At 51.2% G+C, this 12,844-nt stretch overlaps 1 protein-coding gene across 1 annotated transcript in view; it reads right to left on the bottom strand.

The window, feature by feature from the left end:
* Positions 1 to 12,844, bottom strand: part of Cap-D3 (Chromosome associated protein D3) — a 276,731-nt gene that overhangs the window by 55,037 nt on the left and 208,850 nt on the right. The window contains 1 exon segment of the mRNA XM_069323213.1: positions 3,595 to 3,766. Within this exon segment, the coding sequence (XP_069179314.1) occupies positions 3,595 to 3,766 (172 nt within the window).

Here is a 12,844-nt window from a genome sequence, read left to right as displayed (position 1 = left end):
GAAGGTACGAAGAGATGCCCGAACCAACGAGAACCACGACAAGCACAAACGCATGGAGGTACATATGGACAAAAATATACCCCTGATCAAGAGATAAGCAGGGACCCGATACGAAGGGAACAGTATCGCAATGTAAGCGCAAAAAGGGTAAGGAAAAGGGGGCAAAACCCACCCCCAGGAGCAACTGGACCGATGAACCTCAAGGGACACGGAACCGAACCAAGGGAGCGGTAGACCCAAAACCAACATGAACACAGAGGGGGAAGGAACAACCCCACTCTGAAGAACTGCCAGCCCCTTACCGAGGGTACAAAGACCCAAGAGGGGCAAACGGGGCCCGAGGCCTCCCAGGCAATCCCTACCCACCCCGGGAACCTCTACGGCAAGATCCGGGGCCAAGCTGTACCCCCAAAGCCCCAGCTTGACAAGGAAAAGCCGGGACAGCCGTACAAACACTAAGGAAGGGAGCCCACTGGTCAGACACATACGGAACGGCTCGAGGAACTGACTCAAAAGGCTCCGCCGCCACCCTGGAAGAGGAAAACACCCCGAGACCCAACCTAACCAGACCCCACTCCAAACCCCGAAACCTGCCTATGGTTCGGAGCCGGAAGCTAGGGAGGAAGTGTGCAGAACAGAAGGGAAAGGACGATGAGCAGAAGGAGCCAGAGCTGAAGCGACCTCCACCCCTAAATCCGGACCCAAACAACCAAAACGGGGCAGCCTCAGGGAATCCGGGGCCGCTAACAAATACAGTAAGAGCGTTGCCGCAACCTACACCTAGCAAGCAACACCACAGCCGCCTGCACCCGATTATCACGACCAGTGGCCTGGGTGAACGAGAGCACGTACCGACAACACCCATCGCAACACTCCAGGTCATAAGAAACAATGACCCAACAGGCAGCATGGCGGAGGCACAACCGGTGAGTGTCACCCTGAGACAAGGGGACAGAGCAACCGTCAAACTCGCAGGAAGCGAGGGGGGGGGGGGGACACACCCATAGGACCACAGAGCGCCCGTGGGGTTTTCCAAGGCCCTTAGCCTTGAGTACAGGCTAAGGGAAGCCCAGGCAGGGTACCGCGAACCGGCGCCCAAGTCTACCAAACAAACTTCTAAAAGCTGAACCCCGGGACGTGTCCACTCACGGGGGCCAAACGGGGAGTACCACTAACAGAAAATATCTAAATAAAAATACCTAGAACAGAAAGGGGGGACCACAAAGGCAGACCCCCCCACCCCCACCAGGCAAAAACAAAAGAAAAACCCGCAAGAGGGGCAACGTACCCAGGCAGAAAAGAGCCGGTCGCTGTTATTGGTGAAAACTAGCTGTGCGGTACCCCGCGCCCCTACCAGTGACGAAAACTACCACCTATCCAGAGACAAACCAGGGCAACAAAACCCCAGCCGACTCCAAGGGCGGCCCAGTACCGAGCAGCAAAGAACATAGTGGAGGTAGAACCCAAGGTGACTTGTGGAAGGCGGCCCCAAGCCCCAAGGGCAGTACTTACAGGGCACCTAGGGAAGAGAGCCCTAGGCGCATGCAGCCCGAGTACCATGGAATCTTCCTCCTGGCTCACACCCCCACCGGTAGAGACAGTCCACACCACAAGGCACAGAACTGAAACAAAAACAGGAGCCAGAGGCACTCGACTGGCCAATAATTCCATCAGCCAAGAACTGCCAGTTGGATCGCCGGCGCAGAGGGTCTGGGGTTCCCCCCTTTCCTTTCCCGGGGAGGGGGGGGGGGGTTGTGCAGACGGTGGCACGGCGATGTGATGACGTCATGCTAGTTGTATAATTTTGTTTGGGGAGTTCTGTCCACTCGTTCGGCTTTCGGTAGCAATATTTTCAACAGAATAGGGTTTGTTTTGGGGCGCCTACCTTTCTGGGTGCCTATCCTGATCAATGGCAGACATAGGGTGCTCCCAACCACAGGGGGCTTTCTATAGGCCATTGCTCCTCGTGCCTCTCTGAGGGGGGCCAGGTTCTGGTTCATGGTCCCCGGTAGGCAAGAACTCCTAGCACTTTGACTGATGCCAGAAAGTTATACATATCCATTCAGCCTGGATAGCTCCGGGGAGCCGATAGGGCTCCCCTCAGAAATATAGCCTTCAAGAAACAATCCTTAACTGAAGGGGCCACAAATAAACGAGAGAAAGAATCTGGTCTAGAAACCGTGCAGACTCAAGTCGGTGCATGAGCAGGTTAGAGGTGAAACAAAGCCCGAGATAGCTTGCGAAACTGGGCTGAAGACGTGCCAATCCTAAATGCAAGCAGTAGCAGCTCCGCCAACGCTGCACAATAAGAGGTGACAGTATCCAGCATGAGTTCAAGAAACAGCCAAGAAAGAACAAAACAACCTGTTCAGAGACAGAAGAGAATAATGAAGGGATAGAAAATGAAGAAAAGGCTGCCAAGATGCCTCATACTGTCACCGAGAAGAAGACTGCAGGTGGGTCACCATCAAACCAGCCCTGAAGACCATACAGTTGATAAATATGCCTATAAAATTCCAGACGCTTAGAGCGGAAGAGGAAAGCTGAACCAGCAAGGTATGTCAGTTGCCTAACCTTCTGAAAGAGGCGGAGTCACAGATAAATGCCTAGGTTTAGACAAAGTGCAAGCAGCACTAGAAACCAAGGCTCAAGGAAGCCAAACGATGCCCCAAGCAGTGTATGGGTTAATGTTCCCAGGCCCCCAGCATTCTTGTTTGGCCTTGGGTCATGTCTTTCAGCCAGATGTCTCCTCTTCATCATGTTTCTGTGGGGCTTCCTCCTCCCTGGTAATTGGCTGTTTGCTTTTCTTCTCCGTGGTTAGTTATTTTCAGAAAGCCATAAGGGATTCCACCCAGAAAACCAGAAAAGAATGCAATGCAAAGCCAATTTCTGGGAGAGCCCTATTGCTCCCTGATTCCCTCCCTTCCTTCCAGGTTGTTGACAGGGATGGGGCTGGGGGTGGGAGAGAGGGGTTAGCTACAATTGCCTAGAAGCAGACGAGGAGTCACAATAACGTGTCAGAAATATGTTGACGATTGTTCTTTTGCCTAGAACTGAGGGTGGAGATGCAGGTTGACTTTGAGCTGCCTCCCCCTTTCCCCAAATGAGTAGGGAAGATGGGGTGAACGAGCTAAAATCTTCAGCACTAACAGATACAGTATTCAAGCAGGTTGAGGAGGGCTTAATTTACATTCTCTAGTAAGGCAAAGAGTTAAAAGGTGACATGATTAAAGTGCACAAGTAAATGAATGGGCATAATAAGGTTGATAAATATATGTAAAAGAAAAATAGAACACGAAACCGTGGCTCTAAACTGGACAGGTTTAGATTTGGGAACCACTTTGGTAAATACTGGTTTGGAAACAGGGTTGTTGATTTCTTGATCAGATTACTGGGTAACAAAATATATGTACTCACCTAGATGTGGGATCACTTGATTGTTTCAAGCATAGGTTAGCTTAAATACATAAATTATGTTGGGTGCATATAAACGGGAGCTGCTACATATGGGCCAATAGACCTTCTGCAGTTTCCCTAATTCTTATGTTATGCTAATATGGATAAACCTAGTTACAGTTTGATTAAAATATTTACCAAGAATGTCTTGACAAAGTCGCTGGGTTGTAGTAAAACGCTGGTCATCCGGCATGTGATCCAGCATGAAGCGGTATATCGTGTGACGTTCTCTCAAGTGTTCTTTTCCAGAGAGGGAGAACAATTCCTTCTCAACAGAGCTCTGTGTAAATCTGTTGTAAGTTTCATGCTCCTGGAATAAAATACAAATTTACAATTTAGTATTTCACCAACAAAATTTAGCATTGAGGATAATGGAATGCCTCCTTCTGGTAGCCACTCAGTAGCACCCTAAAAGTACCGCTTGCAATTATCCAAATGTTAAGGAACACACCAGATCACTATGAACCAAAAGCACCTACACTCCCCAACGTAACTGCTGGACCTCAATCTTTTGTTTATTCCAACTACTCGTTAGCTGTCCGGTCCCAAGTGATGCCTCAACTCATGAGAGGCCTATGTAGTTTCACAGTCAACCACCGCATCGCCACAGCACGACCGCTGCACCTGCTCGACGACCCAGTATTGTTTTTGTGGCTGCCCGTGGCGTACAAAGACTTTCCCCCCCCCTTACCATTTTATATCTGTGCATATTTTTCGCATCCTGGTACTGTGGCATCAGGAGCTGCAGGAAATCTGTTGTTCAGGGCTTCAATGAGCGGTAGAGCCAAGAGAAAACACACTGTGATGACTTTTGAACAAAAAGTTCAGCTTATAAATGAAGTTGAAACTGGAATTCCTCAAAGTGTTGTGTGCACCAAGTGTGCCTTGAAAAATAAAAAAAAAAGAGTTTTCTCGGTTGGCGCAGTTTCCCACCGATCGAGAATACTTGGTTGACACAGTTAGGTGGTTAAAGTCGAAGGCAACGGGAATTGAATGTTATATCTGTAAGAATAGATTTCATTTGGCTTGTACAGGAATAACACCACGGGACTGAGAGCTGGCCATTTGCTCTGGGTGTGTAAAAATAGCCTGCGAACTTGGAATATCCTAAGAAATCTTCTAGATAACATGATGCATGAACAGAAAACATCGTTCATTGAAAGCCTACCAGCCATCCAGAAAGAGTGGGAAAGGAAACACAATAATTCTAACATAGCAGGGGAAGAGGCTATAGTCAGGGATGAAACTGGAGCAGAAACTCAGGAAGTTGTAAACTCTGACTCAGTATGCCAGTAAACTAGAAAGTGTAACAGACAGCACTGACAGCTCGATAGATAAGGACACTACAACGGTCCCCAATAGAGCGAGTCAGACCAGAAGGACAGACTCGTGCAAATTTTATGTAAAGGGCATATGCAGACATAGATATGCTGGTAATAAGAAAGGATTAGAATGCAGTTACCAACATCCCAAAAAATGTTTAAATATGCTTAGGAAAGGTGAGTGTCGATTTGGATCAATATGTAGGTTTTTCCACCCTGACATGTGCCAAACCTCACTGGAGGACAGAAAATGCTATGACCTCAGCTGCCCATACTTTCACGTGAAAGGCACAGAATGCTACATAAAGAGTGGCAAGCAGGATAATGAATTTGGAGGAAACTCGATAAATTTTTTATACCAAACCGAAAGAGAATTCAAAAGGAGGAGCATGGAGAGTGTATGGAACTGGATGACAGACCCACTTGCATTCCAGAATTACAGATACAATTATACACCGAAAGGGAACTACAACTACGACAGGCAACTGCCCTACAACAATCAGCACTGCTCAGAACAAACTTAATATGTCCAAAAATAATGGCTTGCCAAAAAAGTCTCCCAGTCCAACCATCCCTAATAGAGTATCCTCATTCATCTTTGAAACCATACAAGGACTAAAAACAAGAACAAACAACAAAGTACAGTTCATAAATGGCCTCCTCACGGAGTCAAATGCAGTATTTGGAGCTGTCACAGAAACCCATGCAGGGGAATTGTTGGACAGTGAGATCTGGATTCCAGGATATAACCTATACAGGTGTGATAGATTAGGTCACATGGAGGAGTGGGTAGGTATATTAGGGAAGACCTTGTATGCTTGGAGCTCCTTAACGTTACAAATGAGGTGGTAGAGGTACTGGGAGTAAAAATAGAGAAAATAAACTTAGTGATTATTCTAATATACAAACCACCAGATGCAATGCCCAAAAAATTCACAGAACAGATAAACAAAATAGAGAATAGCCTTGATAATTTGGCAAACCCGATACCTGATATCATCTTCCTAAATGACTTTAACTTGCCTAATCTAAGATGGAGAATAGCAAACAATATTATTATACCAGGAAATCCATCGGGACCTAACCAACCACAGATTAGAGAACTACACTGGTACCTCGGAATACGAGTGTCCCTGTATACGAGTTTTTCGGAATACAAGCAGGGTTTCGTCGATAGCCGAAATACAATCGTCGCCCCTCACCCCTCAGTTTACTAGTGCCTCGCGCCCAGTGACTATCCCGCATCAATTCTTCACACGAATTTCAGTGTTTTGTTATATTTTTGGTCATTTGACCATAAAAGCTGTTATTATATATCTCACCATGGGTCCCATGAAAGCCAGTGGTAAGGATCAAGGCAAGAAAGCGCATGTGAGGATGACAATAGAGGAAAAACAAGAAATCATTCGGAAGCATGAAAATGGTACATGTGTTGTTGAACTTTGTAGGCAGTACAACAAAGCCACGTCAACGATATGCACTATACTTAGCAAGAAAAAGGACATAATGAGTGCTAAAGTGGCAAAAGGCATAAGAACAATCACAAAACAAAGACCACAAATACTTGAGGAAGTGGAAAAGTTGTTATTAATTTGGATACACAAGAAGATAGCGAGTGATAGTGTTTCGGAGGCCATCATTTGTGAGAAAGCCAGGGTATTGCATGAAGACTTTGTAAACCCTTGTGTGGCTCCTGGCTATTTAGCATTTGTCACCCACAGGCGCATAAAAAAAAAAAAAAAAAAAAAAAAAAAAAAAACTTCTAAACCTGTTAATTTGTGTTCTTTGATCATGGCAAAATAATAAAAAAATCGTAAGTGGCATATATTGCCCGCTATAGGGTGGAAAAGTCTGGCAAAAAAGCAGCGTTGAATGTAATGAAACGCCACTTTCTGGGTGAGCCCCGGAGGCTCCCTGGAGCTTATCGGGCTAATGTATGTTATATTAAACCGGGACATTAGCTAAGGAGTTCAGACCTACCAGGGACCAGTGCCAGAACCTGGCCCCTTCAGAGAGGTTTCAGGGAGCAATGGCCCTGGAAAACCCCTTGTGGTTGGGGTTTTCCTTATCTGCCATCGACCGGGGTTAGGCACCCAGGTAGGTAGGCATAACAAAACAAACCCCACATGGTAAAAAACTAAAACAAAAACCGAACATAGAGGTAGAAACTCCCTACAATCACAAGGAAACAAGCAAACAAGCAAACATCACACTTTACTGCCACGCCGATCGTCCGCGCAGCCCTCCCCGCCTCGGGAGGGGGAGGGGGGAGCCCCGGACCTACCGCGCCGGCTGCCAAGCTCCAGTTCGGAAGCTAAGCTTCAACCAACGCGAAAAAACCGCCGACCGGTGGGAGGGAGGGTTTCCAGGGAGCCTCCGGGGCTCACCCAGAAAATGGCGTTTTATTACATTCAACGCTGGTTTTCTGTGGGGAGCCCCTACGGCTCCCTGGAGCTTCATACCCAAAGAGAAGGAAAAGAAAGGGCTAACCCGGGAGGCGGCCGCCACAAACTCTGCAACGCAAAGCCAAGACAACCGGTCGCAAACCTGCGACCCAAGGCAACAAGAACGCCCAAGAACAGACGCACATATGGATGGGCGACCAAAAACCCGTGCTACCCACAAATCCCTGCGCCAGAAATGAGCCCGAGACGTCACCAACACAGCAGCAAAAGCTGCAAACGTCTGAACAGCACGGGTGCAAAGACAGACCGCAGGCTGGAAGAAGGAAAACACTGCGGACGACCTGGGAGACCCGAGCCCTGAAAACAGGGAACGAAGGAACCGGATCAACCACAGCGCATCCCCAGACACGGTACGCCGGCAACAGCAAAAAGCACAACCGGACAACACAGGACGCACCCCCCGTCCAAACCAATCAAGCACCAATACCCCAAGAACCCCTCCGGAAAGCAGCCGTCACGACCGGCGCCAGGACAGAGAAAGGCTGCACACCTATAAAGCTACCACCAGTACCAAAGAGCAGGAAACTGAACCGAAGGGGCTACCACAAACTGAGGGGAAGATAAGAAGGCACCCTGAACAAGAACCAGGATGGCACAGGCGACGCATGAGCAGGCCGGAGGGGAAACAAAACACGAGAAAACGTATGAAACGCCATACTGTCGCCAAGACGAAGCTCGCAGGTGGGACACCGTCAACAAAGCCACCTGAACACCATAGAGATGGTGATACCCGCGTCAAAATACCAGACGCGAAGAGCCAAGGAGAAGGCCGAACCAGTCACGGACAGGACCGATTCGGCCTGCTGAAAGAGGCAGAGCCTCAGGAAAAACGCCCCGGGTACGGACACCTGTCAAGCAACGTCTGAAAAGAAGGCCGGGTCGGCCACCATGGAACCATAAGGACTGCTCTCGTGGAAAGGGCTGCAACCGAGCCAGAATCCGAAGCAACAGCTGGACCGGGAGAAGAGGAACAGGTACCCCCCACCTCGACCAGTCCTGCCGAAAGCATCCACCGTGAAGTCCTCGCAGGTGGGAAAGGGCGCCACAAAATGGGCGACGCCTAGACCACGCTGACCCGAAGACGTCCATGGCCAGGAGTCCATACGCCCGACAGAGCCAACAAAACGAATCGGCGACGACTGGCCAACCCACGAAGAGGAATGAACCGAGACAGCTGTCCGCCAGGATGCAGGACACACCCCGGACACGAACCTCAAGGTTAGCCAAACCCCTGTGGTTCCGGCAAGAACCACCAGAAAACAGTCCGAACAGAGTTGAATGGTAGAGCACCTAGTGACCCAAACCCTCTGAAGCGCAAACCAGACAGCCACGAACACCCGAACCGTGCTGTGAGCCCGACGGACAGAGACTCCATCAACCTCGGCCGACCTGGTGAGCACTGGTCACAAAGCCCCAGCCGAGAGACGACCCGTCCGTGAACACATCGAGTGAAGGCTCGGGGAGGTGCCAAGACACGGAACCCCGAAAACCCCAAAGAGGAAGCTGGTGACGCAGCACCAACACAAGATCCCTGGAGGAACCCAAGGAATGCAAGAGGCGGAAGGGAAGTCTCCGCAGGAACCAACCGACGCCGTAGCCAAACCCGACTCCGTGGGCAGACAAGCACGCCGAAGTGCAGACTCCCGCACAACCGCCCAAGCAACCGCTGAGCAACCCAGGACCCCCTCCTGAACAGCCAAAGGCGGGACCACAGCCGCAGTAACACTTCTGGAGGGAAGACAATGAGGGGCCCAAGAGCCGTAAACAAGGCCCAGGTCCGAACCCGGGACGGAAACAGATGGAAAAACCTCCAGATCACCAGGAAACCAAACCCGGCGATCTGGAAAGAACCATCCCCTGGCGAGCAGACAAGCGGACTGACTGGGAGCCCACACCAGCCAGTCGTCGAGGTAGGCCAGACACCGAATCTCAGACTCAGACAGGGCACTAAGATCCGGTAAAGATGCAAAGAGTATACGAAGTGCCCATGACAAAATAGGGAAGGCAATAAAAAACCTGAAGCCCCACCACCAACCGTGCTAGCCCCAGAAAACTTGGAGAGGAACGTGCCAAGAAGTGACCTGGAGGTCCAGGGCCACCATCCATGCACCCGGCCCTAACAGAATCCGAACAGGAGACAACAGTCCTCTGAGGAGGGCAGAGGATCCAGGGCGCAGACGGAAGAAGTCCAGAAGAACCGTAGACGGGAAAAGCTCATGACTGCAAGGAGCAGACGGGAAGCCCAGACGGAGGGGGCGGATCGACCACGCCCCACGCACCCACGAAGAGGAAATGACGAAGCGCAGGGGAAGAAGCCCACCCCGCCAGCTCTGAACCCCCCCCAAGGGGGAGAAGCCGTCCTCCGACGCCAGTACAGGCCGGAAGACAACCCAAAGCGCCCACCAACAGCGGGACCAAGCGAGAGGCAACAGAGCAAGCTGCTCCCCCAGCGCCCAGTCAACAGAGAAGGGAACAGAACCCCTTCCGAAAGAAAAAGTACACTACCGAAGTCATGAGGAGAGACTACGGGAATGAAACCACATTTCGCTGGAAGATGAAGTGAGGGGAGACCTGATCACCACAGTCAAGATACCCAAGGGAATCGACAGGGTTGATAAGGACAGGCTAAGTAACACAAGGGGCACACGCACTAGGGGACACAGGTGGAAACTGAGTACCCAAAAGAGCCACAGATAGAATTTAATTTTTTTTTTTTTTTTTTTTTTGTCAGAATGGGAACGGGAAAGCACTAGGAAGTAATGTGGTGAATCCACACACAAATAACGAGGCTGACCCCCATACCATGTCACATGGAGACATGACAGAGCCCAAAAGGCACAGGAACCTATACACCTGTTGAGAGGCAGGACCAAGGAGCCAGAGCTCAACCCCCACAAGCACAACTAGGTGAGGACATATATTGTAAAAGCACAAGTCGCCGACTAGTGGCAGAGAGCACTACGCCGGCCAGGCAAAGAAGGCACAAAACTGCATCAAAAGGCCCACCTTGACAGCAAAACCACAAAATCCCAGCACAACCACAACATGTGCCTAGACCCAAAAAGATCAGTCTGCAAGCCAGGAAGACCCCGGAACCCCAAAAGGCAGAACCGGGTCACACGAGGAAACAAAGTCCCCTGAACCCACAAAAGGGGGCCCAAGAGGAAGAAACCTCCAGAACGAAACCAAGGAACCCAAAGGAACCCAGAATCGAACCAGGGGGAGCCCAAACCACCACATTTGCCGGCGGAGAACACCACTGAAAGGCAAAGCACAGCCCCCAGCAGAACGCACTGGGAAAACGGTCCCAACAGACCGAAAACCGAGGGGCAAGGTGTGGGAGCAAGCATACCAGCCAGGGGCACTGAGCCTAAACCCACAGGCTCGGACCCAAAATCAACACCCAAACGTTCCCAGAGGAACAGGCAACGGCAAGAAAACACCAGAAAAACAAAGAAACGACAACAGGAGAACAAAAACCCTGACAAAAATTTGAAAACTCACCAGAGACGCTCGCTCGTACACCCAGACGCATGTAAACAAACCGCAACGCCGCCCTGGTGGCCACGCCGTGAAACCGGCAGACGAAAATGGCCGCCAGCAGGGGCTGTGACTGACACTAAATATACAAAAACACGCCAGCAAATGTGGGAAGCTAGCAGACTGGATGGGCGAAAAACGTCGCCCAACAGCAGAAAAACCCCGGAAGGGGCAAAACCGCCCCAGAACTGCTAGCAGGCAACCCCCACAGCCCCGGGAACCAACAACAGAGGCCCCGGGGCAGAGCCGTCCTCCAAGCCCTCCGCCCTTAAAGAAAAGCAAGAGTCCATGGGAAAGGCAACAAGAAAGGGCCGCTGGTAAGACCCAGAAGCCTTGGCAGGAGGCACAGGCTCAAACCTCCGTCCCCAACCCGAACGGGGCAGTCCCCGAAAACCGCCCGAGTCTCTGCCGCAACTAAACCCCGCCCCGACCCCGAAACCCGCAGACGGTCCGGAGCCGGGAACATGGAGAGAAAGGGGCGAGCAGCACCTAACCAAACGGGGCGGCCACGGGGCATTCGAGTGGGAAACCAACCTAGCATGTTGCAGCAACCTAACCTAGCTTGCAACACGGATGCCGCCTGTACTCTGAACAGTAATAACATCAGGAGAGTACTGGAGAACAAGCAGAGAATCACTCGCAAGACTCCGGGTCAAGGTGTCAGTGACCCAACAGGCAGCATGACGGAGGTAAAAATGGCGACTGTCACCCGGAGACAAGGGAACAGCAACCAACGATCCCGTACAAGACGGGTTGGAACCCGGAAGACACAATCAATGGTCCCCCGAGCCCAGACAGGGGTTTCCAGGGCCCGTAGGGTAACAACTACGGGAAGCCCGGGCAAGGTGTTGCTAACCGGTTAAGAAACCCAAACATAACAAGAGGGTAGATTATAGCACTGAAAACCCCTGAGACGTGTACAAGCACGGGGGCCTAGCAGAGGGCCGTCAAACACTACCAGTGGAACTATAACCACCTTAGGCAGACCCCCACCAGGCATGAAAAATGAAAAACAAAAGAAAAACCCCGCAAAAGTACACCGTCTCCAGAGGCAACAGAAACCGGCCGCCGCTTAGGTGGCAGGCTGCGCAACACCTTGACGCCCTAACCAGCACAATACCAATCCCTACCCAGGGCCAAACAAGGGCCCCAAGCCCCAGCTGGCCCCAAGGGCGAGGCAAATGCCGAGCAGCAAGAACCTCTACGGGAATGGTTCCCGAACGCCCCAGGGAAGATAACCCTGTTACGCAAGGGCAGTACTCACAGGGCGCTTAGGGAAGTCAGCCACTAAGCACATGCAGCCCCGGCACTGATGAAGTACTCCTGGCCACCGCACAACACAACACACGGCAGTGAACGCCACACAAGGCAAACACCGCCTAGGAAACTGAGGCCAGAGAAGCGTCAATCCCGGTTGACATTAGCGAACGAACTGTAGCTTGGCAGCCAGCGCGGTAGGTCCGGGGCTCCCCCCTCCCCCTCCCGGGGTGGGGAGGGCTGCGCGGACGATCGGTGCGGCAGTAAAGTGTGATGTTTGCTTGTTTGCTAGTTTCCTTGGGATTGTAGGGAGTTTTCTACCTCTCTGTTCGGTTTTTGTTGTAGTTTCTTACCATGTGGGGTTTGTTTTGTTACGCCTACCTTTCTGGGTGCCTAACCCCGGTCGATGGCAGATAAGGAAAACCCCCAACCATATGGGGTTTTCCAGGGCCATTGCTCCCTGAAACCTCTCTGAAGGGGCCAGGTTCTGGCGCTGGTCCCTGGTAGGTCTGAACTCCTTAGCTAATGTCCCGGTCTAACATAACATACATTAGCCCGATAAGCTCCAGGGAGCCGTAGGGGCTCCCCACAGAAAAGTGCATAGAAACACCAGGAACGTCATACTTTCGCCAAGACGAAGCTCGCAGGTGGGACACCGTCAACAAAGTCACCTGATCACCACAGAGATGGTGATACCCGCGTCAAAATACCAGATGCGAAGAGCTGAGGAGAAGGCCGAACCAGTCACGTACAGGACCGATCCAACCTGGTGAAAGAGGCGGGGCTGCGGGAAAACGCCCCGGG

Source organism: Procambarus clarkii, chromosome 1 (assembly GCF_040958095.1).
Source record: "Procambarus clarkii isolate CNS0578487 chromosome 1, FALCON_Pclarkii_2.0, whole genome shotgun sequence".
Taxonomy (NCBI): Eukaryota; Metazoa; Arthropoda; class Malacostraca; order Decapoda; family Cambaridae; genus Procambarus; species Procambarus clarkii.
This window is presented reverse-complemented; position numbering and strand designations above follow the sequence as displayed.